General features: G+C 38.6%; 1 protein-coding gene across 1 annotated transcript; it reads right to left on the bottom strand.

Annotated features, from left to right (window-relative positions):
• Positions 1–470: 470 nt before the first annotated feature.
• LOC116900117 (olfactory receptor 50-like) lies at positions 471–1,400 on the bottom strand. Its single transcript, XM_032901893.1, has one exon. It carries the CDS (start codon positions 1,398–1,400, stop codon positions 471–473), a length of 930 nt encoding a protein of 309 aa, XP_032757784.1.
• Positions 1,401–18,511: the final 17,111 nt, after the last annotated feature.

Below are 18,511 nucleotides of genomic sequence, written 5' to 3'. Positions count from 1 at the left end.
AGAATTGAAGAAGCCAAAGGGGATGATGACACCATAGGAAAACCAAAAGCGTCAATTAACCTGGATCGCTGGGAGCTCCTAGACATTAAGCCACCAACAAAAGAGCATACATGGACTGATCTGAGGTCTTCAGCACATATATATCAGAAGACTATCTTGTATGGCCCCAGTTAGAGAGGATAAATGGAATCCTGTAGAGACTTGAGGCCCAGCAAATGGGGATGCCCATGGGAGAGCACGTGGGGCAAAGTGGGGGGATTGGATGAAAAATTGGGGAGGAGGGATCAGAAGGAAGGACAACATCAGGGATGTAATTAAATAATTAATCAAAAATAAATGAAAAAGAATAACAAAAATAAACATGGAGGTCAGATTAAAATGTGTTTTAAAACTGGCCATTCAAAGAGAATATATTACATGTCCCAAATCAAGGAGGAGTCCTAGGCAGCTAATGAAAAGCAGAAGGTGCATCATTTTGTTCTGCTGAGGATATTTCTCAGTGCTCCTTTCATGTCTCGATTCCTCAGACTATAGATAAAGGGATTGAGCATGGGTGTGACCAGACCATACATCACAGACACAATGACATCCTTGCTATTGTTGTTATTATATGAGGGAACTAGGTATAGCCCAATGATGGCTCCATAGTACAAAGAAACTACACAGAGATGGGAACCACATGTAGATAAGGCTTTGCAGATTCCCCTGATGGAGGGGGCCTTCAGGATAGTGACTCCAATATGAACATAAGAGACCAGAATGCATATGAATGGCAGGGTAATGACCACTATACCTAAAAGGAGGATGGCCATCTCATTGACAGTGGTGTCTGAGCTAGACAGCTTCAGCAAGGCAGAGAGGTCACAAAAGTAGTGTGGGATGGTATTGTTTCTAAAGTGAGATAGGCAAGCCAAGAGAAGTGTGTGAACAAGAGCATTGGCCAAAGATAAAGTCCAGGACACAAATACTAGAAGAACACAGAGGCTCTGACTCATGATGATGGTATAGTGCAGAGGGTGGCAGATGGCCACATACCTGTCATAGGCCATGGATGTCAGAAGAAAGCTGTCAATGCTCCCCAAAAATGTGAAAAAGTATACCTGGGAAACACACCCAGCATATGAAATAAAATGACTGTGTGTCAGCATATTTGTTAGCATCTTTGGAGCTGTAGCAGATGATAAAGACATGTCTGTGAAAGCCAAGTGGCCAAGGAAGAAGTACATGGGGGTGTTGAGGTGAGGGTCCAGCCTGATGAGCAGGATGATGAGCAGGTTCCCCAGCACAGTTGTCAGATACATGGCCAGGAACAGGGCAGAGTACATAGCTTGGTCTTCTGCTCGAATGGGGATCCCCAGGAGTATAAATTCTGACACAGTGCTCTCATTATCACTCTTCATGTTCCTTCTCTCTGCTGTGAGTGAAAGAAGAAATGGGAAAGAAAGAGAAATGATATTGTCTATTATACCATGAAAATATTTTATGAATCACCAGTGCTGAAAATAACATTAGTTTGGGTGTTATAATCCTAAAATGAAGATTTTGTCATAGTAATAAGCTAATGATGCTGTGGAAAGAGACATTATTTGCCAACCTTGAAAACAGTAGACTGTATTTTAGAGAGAAACAATGAAATTCTGAATAATTATGAAATCAGATCCAGTTCCATCTCAAGACACCTGGATTTTACCAAGCCAATTTTAGATTAAGGAATTAGTGTGTAAATTGGTAACAGCAAATAGAAAAATCAACATGATTTCAATGATGTTCATTTCTTTTACCTATCTTGAAAGCATTTATGTAAGGCTTTCTTTTCACAAATTAAATCTAGATAGTATAACACAGGGAGCTTCTTTGGGTCTATGAAATGTCAGTATGTGGGGAATTACTGAAAACAGGATGGACAGGTAGTCAAAGTATTAATTGCATGAGTCTATGCCAACAATATATAAAACAATGGCAGCTTATAAGCAGCTATGAGACCCTCCCATAAAAAGAGTTTCTCAATTACTGTCCTCATTCTTTGTCACTCTTTCTAGACTGCATAAAATGACCCTCATATCTCATTCAATCCACAGAGCACCTGGAAATACTGGACTTTCCAGCTACTTCTTAGATCATCCAAGGAAATTCCTTGTGTCATTCTAGCAAAAGTAAATGTCACCTGCTTTATTTTTGACCTGAGTTTTTAAGCCAAAGATGATTAATTTTTATGCATTTTCAACACATTTTTGTTGAAAAATTGGCATTCTCTCTATTCTCTGTATTCATTCTCTATGCAAATGAATAAATATTAAACAATATGAAAAAGAACATGAGGAAAATAAACTTGACAGTCTAGCTGCTGAGATAATTATGGTTATATTCTATTTGAAGAGTTTTATATTGGCCAGTTTGTTTCTGTGATTAGTGGTGATCGCACTATTTGCCTCTTAACCATTTTCAAGCCTTAAATACAGTTAATCTATGAAGTCTCTCAACTTTGTCAAGACCATCTTTAAAATGTCTATGTATCATCAATCTCACTCTGTAAAAAAAATCAGTTCCTATGATATTGCTTGAAATTCATAATAATTCATTTCTTACTCATTTCTCTTTTAGTAGTAATTAATTTATAACAATGAAAATGCTAATTATCTGTCCACAGATAGATAATTTCTAACACTTTGATATTTTAAGCAGTATTACAATAAGTAATATAATTCTTGTGTTATTTTACTTATACATTCAGAAATTACCTTAGGGAAGTAGGTATCCATGATTTAAAAAAAAAAGTCAGGTTACAAGAGGCCAAGGTGCTGAAGAAGCTGATATATGTTCTATGAATAGTCTTTGGGAGGAACCTACATAGGAGGATTGTAAAAATGCATCCCTAGGTAAGTGTTTGGAAATACAGAGCTAAAGGTTTTGAGAAACAAGGAAATCCCAAGGTAATGGTGAGTCACATAAATGTAAAGGCTGGAGAATATATGAGGAGCAGCCTGATATAACTAACATGATGAAAAAGTTTCCATCTGTTCAAGAACAGTAACACACAAGAAAAAAAAGTAGCAGAAAACAGTAAATGCCTTTCTGGCTGCCAGGTAGAAAGCAGATTGGAGAAGCCAAGGATACTAGCTGGCACATGAACACCAGGGGCTGTTATGGCAAAAGTCACAGAGATTTGGGAACATGTTGGAGAAAACACAAAAGAAATTGTGTGTTGAGATTAAGAGTGAGCAAAGAATATGATTTTCCTGCTTTTTAAAAAAAAATGGATGAGTTTAAGAAAAATAGTGTGCGGAGAGGTTTTTTTCAGGAAAGAGTGCCCTTTTATCTCAAAGGTTAGGCAGGTTCTCAATGCAAGGTATATTGCTCTATAGAGGACTGATTGCCATTTGATGATGTGATCCTTGAAATTTGAAATGCTTGCTGACAAGAAAGACATACAATTAGAAAGGCAGATAGAAACAGAGAGAGATAGAAAGAGAAATACAGAGGGAGACACAAACATATCCAGTAGTACAGATGTGTGTACAGAGATACAGAGGGAGACACAAACATATCCAGTAGTACAGAGCTGACAGGCTAACTTATATGATGAACACAAATACCTTTAGCTAAGATGCATGGGAAACCTCTTCCATTCCTCTCTAGAAGAAACACAAAAGAGGGGGGAAGCTGCATCATCTGAAGCAGTCATACATTCATTGCAACATTCAGAAAAGGAATCAGTCCAAAATCAAATATGATAGGTCCATGAACTTGAACATTGTCCACCTCTCCTGGGAAACCCAGGGGAGCTCTAATTTTGAAAGTTATGTAGAGAACCCAGGGTACAATCTCTGTCCCAAGATCCAAATAGAGACATGCAGAGTAAAACTGTTATGTTGTCATTGACTTGCCTTAGGGAGGAAAAACCTCCTAGGGATATCTACTAAACTTCACATAACTAATTAGTATTAAAGTGGGCACAAAGCCTAATGTCATGACTAAATCAGACAACCCTGAGGGAGGAACAGGGTCCCAAGCACAGTTAAAAGAATGAAAGACACCTCTTACTACTGTGTTAGAAGTCTCAAAATACACCAAACTACACAACAATAAGGTATATGCAGAAGACCTAGCTTAGACCCATACGGGATCTCTAATTGTCAGTTCAGTCTGTGTGAGCTCCTATAAGCCTTGCTAAGTAGATTCTGTGGGCCATGTTTTCATAGTGTAATCAATCCCTCGGGTTCTACAATCATTTTTAAGTGTGCCCCAGCAATTTGGCATCCCTCTGTTAACTATTCTCGGTTTAGATCTATAGACAATTTTATTTTTTAATATTTTATTGTATTTTTAATTTACATTTCAAATGTTGTTCCCTTTCCCAGTCATAAGTCCCCTATTCCATCCCACTTCCCTTCTACTACGAGGGTATTCCCCCTCCCTGACCATCCCCATTCCTGCCCTCCCAATATACCCTGCAATGGAGGGGTGTGATGGGGGTAGCCAGCCTTGGTGGGACTAAGGTCTCCTCCTCCCATTGGTGCCCAACAAAGCCATCCTCTGCTACATATGCAGCTGGAGTGATAGGTCTATCCATGTGTAGTCCTTGGGTAGAGGTTTAGTCCCTGGAAGCACTGGTTCGTTAGTATTGCTGCTCTTATGGGGTTGCAAACCCCTTCAGCTCCTTCAGTCCTACTCTATTTCCTCCAACAGGGACCCCAATCTCAGTTCAATGCTTAGCTGCTAGCATTCACATCTGTATTTGTCATGCTTTGGCTGAGACTCTTGGAAGACAGCTATATCAGACTCCTGTAGTCATGTACTTCTTGGCTTCATAAGTATTACCTAGTTTTGTTGGCTATATACATTTGGGCTAGATCCCCTGGTAGGGAAGGTTCTAAATGGTTAGTCATTGACTCTCTGCAACAAACTCTGTCTCCTTATCCCCTCCTATGAATATCTTTGTTCCACCTTTTAAGAAGGACTGAAGCATCCACACTTAAGTCAACCTTCTTCTTGAGCTCCATGTGGTCTGAGAATTGTATCTTGGGTAATTTGAGCTTTTGGGATAATATCCACTTATCAGTGAGTGCATCCCATATCTATTTTTCTGTGATCGGATGCCTGACTCAGGATATTATTTTGTACTTTCATCCATTTGCCTATGAATTTCATGAAGTCATTGTTTTTGATAGCTGAGTAGTAATCCATTGTGTAGATGTACAATATTTTCTGTATCCATTCTTCTTTTGAAGGGTTCCTTCCAGCTTCTGGCTATTATAGATAAGGCTACTATGAACATAGTGGACCATGTGTCTTTGTTGTATGTTGGAGCATCATTTGGGTATATGCCCAGGAGAGATATACCTAGGTCCTCAGGTAGTACAATGTCCAATTTTCTGAGGAACCTCCAGACTGATTTCCAAAGTGGTTATACCTGTTTGTTATCACACCAACAGTGGAGGAGTGTTCCTCTTTCTCAACATCCTCACCAGCATGTGTTGTCACCAGGTTGTTTTGATTTGCATTTCCCAAAGGACTAAGGATATGAACATTTCTTTTTTTTTTCTTTAAAAAATTTTTATTTTTGATTCCCATAATTTACTATTTCATTTGAGAATCCTCTATTGAGAATTCTCTGTTTAGCTCTGTATCCCACTTTTTAATGGGTTTATTTCACTTGTTGGTATCTGATTTATTGAGTTCTTTGCAAATTTTGTTTATTAGACCTCTGTCAAATGTACAGTTGGTGAAGATCTTTTCCCATTCTCCAGGCTGCTGTTTTATCCTATTGATGGTGTGCTTACTCTAGCAAAAGCTTACATTTCAGGAGGTCAAATTTATTAACAGTTGATCTTAGTGCCTGTGCTATTGGTGTTCTGTTTAGGAAGCTTTCTCATGTGCCAATGAGTTCAAGGCAGTTCCTCATTTTATCTTCTATTGTGTTTAGTGTGTCAGATTGTATGATGAGATCTTTGATCCATTTGAACTTGAATTATGTGCAAAAATTTGCATTCTTCTACCTGTAGACATTCAGTTAGACCAGGACCATTTGTTGGATATGCTTCCCTTTTTCCATTGTTTAGTTTTCGCTTCTTTGTCAAATATCAAATGTTCATAGATGTGAAGGTTTTCTTTTGAGTGTTTGTTTCTATTCCATTGATCGTGTATTTGTTTTTATGCCAACACCATGCAGTTTTTATTACCGATATGAACATTTCTTTAGGTACTTCTCAGCCACTCGATATTCCTCAGCTGAGAATTCTGTATCCCATTTTTAATAGGAATATATGATTCTCTGGACTGTAACTTCTTGAGTTCTTTATATATTTTAGATATTAGCCCGCTATCAGATGTAAGATTGGTAAAGATCTTTTTCCAATCTGTTGGTTGTCGTTTTGTCCTAATGACAGTGTCCTTTGCCTTACAGAAGCTTTGCAGTTTTATGAGGTCCTCTTTGTCAATTCTTGATCTTAGAGCATAAGCCATTGGTGTTTTGTTCAGGAAATTTTTTCCAGTGCCCATGTGTTCCAGATGCTGCCCTAGTTTTTCTTCTATTAGTTTGAGTGTATCTGGTTTGATGTGGAGGTTCTTGATCCACTTGGACTTAAGCTTTGTACAGGGTGATAAGCATGGATCGATCTGCATTCTTCTACATGTTGACCTCCAGTTGAACCAGCACCATTTGTTGAAATGCTATCTTTTTCCACTGGATGCTTTTGGCTCCTTAGTCTAAGATCAAACAACCATAGATGTGTGGGTTCATTACTGGCTCTTCAATTCTATTCCATTGTTCTATCTGCCTATCTCTGTATCAAGATCATACAGTTTTTATCACTATTATTCTGTAAAACAGCTTAAGGTCAGGGATCATGATTTCCCCCCAGAAGTTCTTTTATTGTTGAGGATAGCTTTGGTTGTCTTGGGTTTTTTGTTATTCCAAATGAATTTGAAAATTGTTCTTTCTAACTTTATGAAGGATTGACTTGGTATTTTGATGGGGATTGCATTGAATCTGTAGATAGCTTTTGGCAAAATGGCCATTTTTACTATATTAATCCTGCCAATCCATGAGCATGGGAGGTCTTTCCATCTTCTGAGATCTTCAATTTCCTTCTTCAAAAACTTGAAGTTCTTGTCATGCAGATCTTTCACTTCCTTGGTTAAAGTCACACTGAGGTACTTTATATTATTTGTGGCTATTGTGAAAGAGGTCATTTCCCTAAGTTCTTTCTCAGCCTTTTTATCCATTAAGTAGAGGAAGGCTACTGATTTGTTTGAGTTAATTTTATACTCAGCCACTTGGCCAAAGCTGTTTATCATGCTTAGTGGTCCTCTGGTAGAACGTTTGGGGTCACTTAAGTATACTATCAAATTATCTACAATTAACATTTTAGCTTCTTCCTTTCCATGATTTATTTCCCCCTTTTTGTCTGATTAAAAGCTAGGATTTTCAGTTATATATGATGGGCAGACATGTCAAGTCCTGATTTATTGGGACCATTCTCAATTTCTCCATTTAATGAATTTGGCTAGTGGTTTCCTATATCACTTAAACTGTGTTTAGTTATGGGCCTTTAATTCCTGTTCTTTCTATATTAAGACTTTTTTATCATGAAGGGTGTTGAATTTTGTTAAATGCTTTCTCAGCATCTAATGAAATGATCATGTGGTTTTGTTCTTTCAGTTTGTTTATACAATGGATCACATTGATGGTTTTCCTTATAGTAAACCATCCTTGCATGCCTGGGATGAAACCTACTTGATCATGATGGATGATTGTTTGGATGTGATCTTGGATTCGGTTGGCAAGAAAATTATGGAGAATTTTTGCATTGATATTCATAAGGGAAATTGGTCTGAAGTTCTCATTCTTTGTTGGATCTTTGTATGGTTTAGGTATAAGCTTAATTGTGGCTTCGTACAGGGAAATGGGTACTGTTGCTTCTGTTTCTATTTTGTGGAATAGTTTAGACAGTATTTGTATAAGGCCTTCTAAGAAGGTCTAATAGAATTCTGCACTAAATCCATCTAGTCCTGGTTCTGAAGACTTTAATAACTGCTTTTTTACCCCTGTCTTAGGAGGTTTATTTTTTCATATAAAATAAAAAGAACTCTGCATAATTTGTCCTTTTCTGGACAGTATTAGTCTCCAGATGAAACAGGCAGTTTCCCCTCCTCACCTGGCCTACCTCAAACCTATTGAACACCTCCCACAACAATCTTAGGATGTAGAGTTCAGTCTTAAAACCCAGGGCTTCCCCTTCATTAAATCCACCTAGGAATTCATTGGAACCTGTCAGAGTCAGATATAATCTCAATATTGATAAATAACTTTTTTTTATTTCATAGTATTTTTTAGTCTTCCAGTTCTCTGATTCCTTCAAATATTCTCTTCTTTTCCAATGCTGGATTTATTTTTTATTCTGGCTGTGTATTTCTTATATACATTTTTCCCTGTGGCCTGTCCTTCCTTTAGCATCATCTTGTCTAGATTCAGGCAAACATCCCCTCCCATGTTTTTTCTGAATGGGCATTTTCAGTTCCCCTCTGATTTTGCCTCCCCCCCTCACTTTCATATAAGGCCCTCCCCCCCATCACTATATCAGTTAACTAGTTCCAGTATTCATTCCTATAAGGACCAGGGGTCATTCCTATATTATCATCTTTGGTCTTGCTTTATGGCTTTATGTATATTCATACCTATGAGGTCATAATCAGGGGTCAGTCCATCTAGATTTCTTTCATACACACAGGAAGCCCAACAATCTAGAACTTCATAGTGTTTAGTAACTGATTCCTGCCAAAAATCAATGGGGGTCCTATGCAGATTCAGGCTGATTACCCTGTCAGTTCTTTTTGAGGTCCTATTCTCAGTTCACCATACTTAGCCTCTGTGTTTGCTGTATTCTGGCTGTGTCTCTCTCAAAGGAGAACTACATCCAGATATTCTCAATAACAATTTTTTATTCTTTTTTTCCATCCATTTTTATCTAATGGAATGCTGTATTGCATGGGCCACATCTGGGGCAGGCTCTGGATTCCAGTCCTTCAGTCTGTTTTAATCTTTGCCTCTGCCCCCTCCCCCCCCAATTCCTACTGGGGTTCAGCCAAGGGTATTCTTGTTTCTTACTAGGATATTCATTGGTACATTCATTTTGATCATCCAGGGTCTTGAGTTTCATTTGTTCTAGGCATCTAGGGTTGGATTCAAGCATTTGGGCTGCAGCCACTTATCAATGGGAGTGCATACTCAGTGTCTTTTTCTGTGATACGTGTGGTTACCTCCTCAGGATACATATTTACAGTTCATCCATTTGCCTACAATTTCAATAAAGTCTTGTTTTGATAGCCCCCGTAATATTCCATTAAAGAAGATGTACCACATTTTCTGTGATCATTCCTCTGTTGAGGGCATCTGGGTTCTTTCCAGCTTCTAGCTATTATAAATAAGGCTACGATGAACAATGAGCCAAGCAATACAGAAAGTAACATACATCATTCCTCTGTTGAAGGGCACTCATTGATAAGCCCCTGCACTTCATTGATAAGTGGACCTAATTAGACAAGATGGATGGACTGACAGGAGCAGGATTAGACCTGAGAGACACAGCCAGAATACAGCAAATATATCCTAATGCCAGCAGCAAACCACTGAACTGAGAATGGAAGGACAGAGAAAGGGAAAGACCAGACCCCATATGTACAACAATGCTCAAGCTTCCAGGGACTAAGCCATCATCACCTAAAAGACCATACATGGACTGACCCTCTCTGACCTCATAGGTAGCAATGAATATCCTTAAGAGCACCAGTGGAAGGGGAAGCCCTGGGTCCTGCTAAGACTGAACCCCTGAGTGAACTAGATTTTGGGGGAGGCAGCAAGCTGGGGAGGATGAGGAGGAATACCCATGAAGGAAGGGGAGGGGGAGGGAGATGCCTTGCCTGGAAACTCGGAAAGGGAATAACATCAAAAAAAAAAAAACTCAAATTAAAAAAAAAACAATGAGCCTGATAGGCTTTTTGTACTCTATGATATCAAGAAATGAACCCAAAGTTCTCGTGGAGCCCACGTTAAGAGAATTTGAGCTTCCTGTTGTGGTAAATATCAAAAGTAACCACAAACCCTCACTAGCCGGCATCAATGAGCCATATGGCCTTTAGCGGGATAATTCATAAAACAAACCAACTACCTTCTATCAATTCCAATGTCAATAAGCAACATATCAAACCAGGACTTTAGCCCAAAATATCTCAATCTGTCGAGCTCTCTACCTGGAGCCACAGATTTTTATTTAACCTTAATAACTTCAATGATATATGTCTGCATTCACTCTCCCTGGTGTTACACACATTCATCACAACTCTCTACATGGAGGTAGTGACTAATTTTTCCCTATCTAAGTTCTGAACTGTGGATGAAAATCTCCACCTGATTCAGGTAATCTCTTTACTCTCTTCTTTCTAAAAACAAACTTAATCACCTTTTAATACCTGTAATTAAGAAGTAGCTTGTCTGGGATACAGATCGGAAAAGAAGAAGTCAAAATATCACTATTTGCAGATGATATGATAGTATATTTAAGTGATCCCAAAAGTTCCACCAGAGAACTACTAAATCTGATAAACAACTTCAGCAAAGTGGCTGGGTATAAAATTAACTCAAATAAATCAGTAGCCTTCCTCTACACAAAAAGAAACAAGCCGAGAAAGAAATTAGGGAAACGTACACCCTTCATAATAGACCCAAATAATATAAAGTACCTCGGTGTGACTTTTTAAAACCAAGTAAAAAGATTTGTACAACAAGAACTTCAAGACTCTGAAGAAAGAAATTGAAGAAGACCTCAGAAGATGGAAAGATCTCCCATGCTCATGGATTGGCAGGATTAATATAGTAAAAATGGCCATTTTACCAAAAGCGATCTACAGATTCAATGCAATCCCCATCAAAATACCAATCCAATTCTTCAAAGAGTTAGACAGAACAATTTGCAAATTCATCTGGAATAACAAAAAACCCAGGATAGCTAAAACTATCCTCAACAATAAAAGGACTTCAGGGGAATCACTATCCCAGAACTGGAAGCAGTATTACAGAGCAATAGTGATAAAAACTGCATGGTATTGGTACAGAGACAGACAGATAGACCAATGGAATAGAATTGAAGACCAGAAATGAACCCACACACCTATGGTCACTTGATTTTTTGACAAAGGAGCCAAAACCATCCAATGGAAAAAAAAGATAGCATTTTCAGCAAATGGTGCTGGTTCAACTGGAGGTCAACATGTAGAAGAATGCAGATCGATCCATGCTTATCACCCCTGTACAAAGCTTAAGTCCAAGTGGATCAAGGACCTCCACATCAAACCAGACACACTCAAACTAATAGAAGAAAAACTAGGGAAGCATCTGGAACACATGGGCACTGGAAAAATTTCCTGAACAAAACACCAATGGTTTATGCTCTAAGATCAAGAATCGACAAATGGGATCTCATAAAACTACAAAGCTTCTGTAAGGCAAAGGACACTGTGGTTAGGACAAAACGGCAACCAACAGATTGGGAAAAGATCTTTACCAATCCTACAACAGATAGAGGCCTTATATCCAAAATATACAAAGAACTCAAAAAAAAGTTAGACCGAGGGAGACAAATAACCCTATTAAAAAATGGGGTTCAGAGCTAAACAAAGAATTCACAGCTGAGGAATGCCGAATGGCTGAGAAACACCTAAAGAAATGTTCAACATCTTTAGTCATCAGGGAAATGCAAATCAAAACAACCTGAGATTTCACCTCACACCAGTGAGAATGGCTAAGATCAAAAACTCAGGTGACAGCAAATGCTGGCGAGGATCGGAGAAAGAGGAACACTCCTCCATTGTTGGTGGGGTTGCAGACTGGTACAACCATTCTGGAAATCAGTCTGGAGGTTCCTCAGAAAATTGGACATTGAACTGCCTGAGGATCCAGCTATACCTCTCTTGGGCATATACCCAAAGATACCCCAACATATAAAAAAGACACGTGCTCCACTATGTTCATCGCAGACTTATTTATAATAGCCAGAAGCTGGAAAGAACCCAGATGCCCTTCAACAGAGGAATGGATACAGAAAATGTAGTACATCTACACAATGGAATATTACTCAGCTATCAAAAACAATGACTTTATGAAATTCGTAGGCAAATGGTCGGAACTGGAAAATATCATCCTGAGTGAGCTAACACAATCACAGAAAGCCATACATGGTATGCACTCATTGATAAGTGGCTATTAGCCCAAAAGCTTGAATTACCCTAGATGCCTAGAACAAATGAAACTCAAGACGGATGATCAAAATGTGAATGCTTCACTCCTTCTTTAAAAGGGGAACAAGAATACCCTTGGCAGGAAGAGAGAGGCAAAAGATTAAAACAGAGACTGAAGGAACACCCATTCAGAGCCTGCCCCACATGTGGCCCATACATATACAGCCACCCAATTAGACAAGATGGATGAAGCAAAGAAGTGCAGACCGACAGGAGCCGGATGCAGATCGATCCTGAGAGACACAGCCAGAATACAGCAAATACAGAGGCGAATGCTAGCAGCAAACCACTGAACTGAGAATAGGACCCCCGTTGAAGGAATCAGAGAAAGAACTGGAAGACCTTGAAGGGGCTTGAGACCCCATATGTACAACAATGCCAAGCAACCAGAGCTTCCAGGGACTAAGCCACTACCTAAAGACTATACATGGACTGACCCTGGACTCTGACCTCAAGGTAGCAATGAATATCCTAGTAAGAGCACCAGTGGAAGGGGAAGCCCTGGGTCCTGCTAAGACTGAACCCCAGTGAACTAGACTGTCGGGGAGGGCAGCAATGGGGGAGGGTTGGGGAGGGAACACCCATAAGGAAGGGGGGGGAAGGGATGTTTGCCCGAAAGGGGGAAAGGAATAACACTTGAAATGTATATAAGAAATACTCAAGTTAATAATAAAAATAATAATAATAATAATAATTAAAAAAAAAAAAGAAGTAGCTTGTCTAACTAGGATTTCAACCCAAAATTCCCGTGGAGCCCACGTGAAAAAGAATATGAGTATCCTGAAAGATTTTCTAATCAACTTTCTTTAAAAAGCAGCTTTTAATCTCTAACTCTCTCATCTGCCATTACTTATCACACATCAGGGGACCTACAGCCTGCCAGCCCAGGTGGCTTCCCGTTTCTTTGTTTGAATTCCCACCCTTAAGATATCACATGACTTAACATGGTGCCGGCCTCCTCTTACTTATAAAATAAAAACTTTCAACTCTTAGGATCACTAGTGGATTCTTGTCCATCACATTAGTTCACCATCTGTTGTAAAAATATAAAAAATAAAAAAGGTGCCCCAAGATATCTGCTAGGTATCTTGGCAGAAACACATCCCAACTCCTCGGAGTCCCAGAGTCTCCTGCCGCTGCATACTTTCCTACACTCAAACCATCACATAAAAAAACACACAACACAATAATCTTTGACCCAATTGATAAGATATAATTGCCCACTTAAACATACAAAGCCCGGTACCATCCATCCCTTAGGAACATTGATAACAACCTGTAAGTACACAGAGCAGAATCTTAACGTCAACTGCCATATTGTCCTGCCACAGCTTCTCTCCTTCTCTTATCTCCTGTCTCCTTAATCATTTTCTGTAAATATCTCTGTCAGAATCAGTCAATAAAATGCTATCCATGCAATGCTAAATGATAGATTGAGAAAATTGTCTTTAAATTATCTTTAATGATTATTGCACAAAACATTGACATAAAGTTGGACTATTTAACATTCCATGTGGAAGTACCTTTCAATGATATCTTTTTATGGGACTACGGTTGTTCAGAGTAGTTCCTGAGAAAGCAAGCCTTTCCCTATCCTGTTTATGGAAGAGTATTGTGAAAAGGCAATCTTTCAAGTCAGTTATTATTATAGGCCTTGATCTCGGTAATAAGAAGGTAAAGGAAGTTCAGGCTATAAAGGACCCTTTGGTTAAATTATTTTATTTACTGTTCTTAAATCCATTTTCCTAATATCATTTTTTATAACAAACATAGGAGATTCCCATAGGCCTATGAACTCTTCAATATTTTGAGACTCCAACAATCTATACCAGTTGTTCCAGGACATGCAATTTTTGTTTTCTTATGGGCCACTGTTTCTGCTACACAATTGTGTTTGATAGCCATTTTAAGGGCAAGACTTTTGGTATGATATCAGTGTACACTTTTATAGATTTTGAAACTTAATCTCTGTGATGTTCTGTGTTTAGACAATGGTCAGAGCTTGTGATTGTTCCTGATCACCTTCCCCAGGAGCAATTACCATATCACCCCTAATATCCTAATTTGTTGGCCTTGGATTTACAACAATATTAGTTTGAGTACCTCATTATTGTAAAAGATCCCTTCCTCATAGAGTTTTTGTTATGTCAGTCACATAAGGTCTCAACTTCCCTGATTGCCCTTCTGGTATCACACATTTAGTCCATCTGAAATTCTTTCTTATTTGTGATAATTTACCAATTCCTTATAAACTGTTTGTAGACCTTCTGCAGTCAACAATCTGGATTCCAAGACTTTTGGGAAAGAATAGTAGTGTTAACTCCTGTATCTGTCAAACCTTCTATTTCAACAATATTCATTTGTATAATTTATTTGGATCTCTGATTATTAACCCCTGTTTACCAGAACACATGGTTTCCAGAGCTCCCAAAAGCCCCTGTTCTTGTTATTTGTGGGGTTCTATTTCCAATCTTCCTAAACATCACACACCTCCTAAGTGTCTGTTTTCAGTAAAACATCACAGTCCCTCTCAAGTGTCTGTTTGCAAAAGTATCATATGTCTACTAACAAGACAGCTTCGAGAAAACTATCATGTGACACAACTGAGTTGTTAAAGAAGCCAGAAACTTTCACTTTACTTTCCATCTTATGATAGCATCTACAATTTCTTTCTTCAAAGATTTGAAGTTCTTTCCACACAGGTCATTCACCTGACTGGGAAGAGAGAAAGGAGGTGAAGATGAGACAAGGACATAAAGTACATAAATTGATTAATTAAAAAATAGAAACATCAGATTTCAAAGTAAAGTATGGAATGTTCTTCACAGACTATACTGAATGTATATTCTGTAGCAAGTAGCTCTGCTTTGGGAGAGTATAGAACCTATTCACCATGGTGTTTAGCTGATGTCTTACAGTTTCTATTAGTGTAAGGAAATACCATGACCACAGAAACTCGTATGACTCTTACTTAATTTATGCTGGCTTAAAGTTCAGGGATTCAATCCATTGTCACCCTCATGGGAAACACAGCAGCATGAAGGTAGACATGGTAATGAAAAAAGAGCTAAGAATTCTACACCCGGGTCTCTCAGGCAAATGAACTAACTGGCTTGAGCTTCTAAAATCTCAAAGCTGAATACCTAATAGCACACTTCCTCCAACAAAGATAGACTTCATAATAGTGCCAATCTCTGTACACCGAGCATTCATGAGCATGAGTCTATGGGGACCGTACCTGCCCAAACTACCACAGCTAATAAACTTATGTCACTGGGGCAGACTTTAGGGGTCTAGTTCCTCTTTGTTTTCTGCCTGCCATAATTTTGATGAAGCAATTATCTTTCCCTTCTATGCACACATAATCCACTGATGAGCTTTACAACCTGCCTCCTACACCTAACCCTTTATTACCACTGATCACAATACTATCTCTGTTTTTCTAGGTCCTTAAATATATTATTGAAACAATAGTAAATCATACTTGGGCTTTTGGTAGGCTTTTTAATTTAACTGCTTAGAAGTGGCAGATGTGGAGGATAGACACACACCCTTCAGTTCAATAGTTCTGTAGATAGAATCATTGAATTTTTTGCACTTACATACTGGATGCACATACAAAACATTGGCAGTGTTATTGTTCATCATTACCTAATCCTGAAACAAAAACGTGTGTCTGTAAAACCAACACAAATGAGCATTAACTATCCATAACATAAAAGACTATGAAATCAGGAAGGTAATTCAGTGGTAGAGCCTTAGACATATGAGCCTTAGTTCAGTCCCTATTCCTACTCCAAATTCATGTCCTTTTGACGATAATCATGATGATGATGATGATGATAGTGGTGGTGGTGGTGGTGGTGGTGATGATGATGATGAGGATGAGGATGAGGATGAGGATGATGATGATGAGGATGAGGATGATGAAACCTCCCTGATATCAAATCCAATTAACATTGACCATATAGGAATAGACAAAGAGCCATCCACTGGGGTAGAGATAACATACAAAAGTTACCCACCCCACAAAAGATGACCCCTTCAGCAATCATCAACTGCCCATAGTCCTTCAGCTAGCTGTGAAACCTCAAGAGTACCTTCCTTCATCCATGCTTGAAGAGTTAATTGTTTATTTTAAGCATGGCTTGGGCAAACAACCACTGCTCCTGGGAGTTTGGATGTAGAACAGCTGTGTCATTTCCAGAAGACAGTATTTCATAGATATTGTTCCCATCCTCTAGATCTTACATTCTTTGTACCCACCATTCTGTGATGTCTCCTGAGCCTTGGATGCGGATAATGATATGTAGATAAGCCACCTATGGCTGAACATTCACTGTCACTCATTCATGCATTTCATACAGTTATGAGCTTTTGCACTAGCCACTACCTACTACAAAATTAAGCTTCTCCTGACCAAGGAAGGGAGCAGCAAAAACTGCCATTATAGCTTCTAGTCTTCTCTTTTTCATTTGTTGGAGATTTCGTTTCCTTTTGCATATACTTCTAAGTATATACCCATAAGAATGAAATCGGATTACTCTAAGAATGTCTGCTTAGAGATAGATTGCATAATCACTGAGTAACCAATCACTTAATGAATGCTCAAATAAAATATGCCACATATAATTATAAGTGTGTGTGTGTGTTCTGACCTTGTTAATAAGTCACTAGTTGTTCAATTTAATAGCATTCACTGTAACATCAAGATGGCTGAATATATTTTATATTTAGCATACCCAGTCTTGAGATGTCTTAAAACATGCTATTAGTCATGAAATGTGTCTGTGTACAAGTTTATCTATAACCTCTATATTTTTCTTAATGTTATACTCTTTACATATTGCAAATAAATTCCAATGTTGCAAACTCCACAGTCCAGCCTGTATCTCAGGAGATCTGCCTTAACCAGAGACACAGGGGAGACTCCCATCCAAATACTCACTGTATCTGGTACCCTCCCAGAGCCTAGCAGACATGGATCTATACCACTCTGAAAGAACCCCATCATTCTTCTTGTCTGCACCTCCACCTCCACCCATGGCAGATTGGCATGCCTATTCTCTGAACTCCCAGGACAACTATTTTAAACAGGAACACAGGAGGCCTGCTCTAACAAGGTGCACAAGAGACCTGCTCTAATCAGAGATGGCACTGTCTGCCTCACAGGAAGCCTGCTCTAACCCAGGTCACACAGTCCCACATACCTCTGAGGAGGCCTGCTCCAAATGGTGACACAAAGGCCAGTAAAAAAACAATAAATAATCAGATGGCAAAAGGCAAGCACAAGAACATAAGCAACAGAAGCCAGTGTAATTTGGCATCATCAGAACACAGTCCTCATAACACAGCAAGCCACAGGTATCCTAACATACCTGAAGAGCAAGATTCTGATCAAAATTAGTTTTATATAAAGATGATAGAGGCATTTAAGGAAGATACAACTCCTTTAAGGAAATACAGGAAAAGACAACCAAACATGTTACAGAATTGAACAAAACTGTCTAATACATTAAAATGGAAATAAAAACAATAAAGAAATCACAAATAGAGGCAGCCATGGAGCTGAAATGCCTAGGAAAGAAAACATGAACTATAGATGCAAACATGAAAATGATAGATAAAACCTTATCAATACTAACTAAAAGTTACAGTGACCATATCCAAATTTTAAAAATCTGAAATGTAAAGGGAAACAAAACAACAGACACTGAGGAAATTCAAAATGTCATCAGATCTTACTACACAAACAGATACTCAAAATAACTGGAAAATCTACAAAAAATTGGATAAATTTCTAAACAGATACCAAAGTTAAATCTATCATTTAGCATTATATGGACAGCATTTTATTGGCTGATTCTGACAAAGATACTTTACAGAAAATGATTAAGGAAACATAAAGAATTCTGAAATGCTGGGGGGTATAGCTGCTCCAGAGACAGCAAGATCAACTAACACCAGAGACAAACAGATAGTGAGAGGAAAACTGAGGAACCTAAGCAACAGAAACCAAGACTACTTGGCATCATCAGAGCCCAGTTCTCCCACCAAAGAAAATACTAGTTATCCCAACAAAACAGAAAAGCAAGATAACACAGGTAAACAATCAGAAGTCCTAAAAGAGGACTGGACTGGACACAAAAATCCCTTAAAGAATTAGAGGAAAACACAACCAAACAGGTGAAGGAATTGAACAAAATCATCCAGGATGTTT

Source organism: Rattus rattus, chromosome 5 (assembly GCF_011064425.1).
Source record: "Rattus rattus isolate New Zealand chromosome 5, Rrattus_CSIRO_v1, whole genome shotgun sequence".
NCBI classification, from domain to species: domain Eukaryota; kingdom Metazoa; phylum Chordata; class Mammalia; order Rodentia; family Muridae; genus Rattus; species Rattus rattus.
The sequence above is the reverse complement of the archived record's forward strand: the minus strand, read 5'-3'. Positions and strand labels throughout refer to the sequence as shown.

Excerpts from the sequence above, each read along its gene's own strand:
- LOC116900117 (XM_032901893.1), bottom strand. The coding sequence starts at position 1,400 with ATGAAGAGTGATAATGAGAGCACTGTGTCAGAATTTATACTCCTGGGG.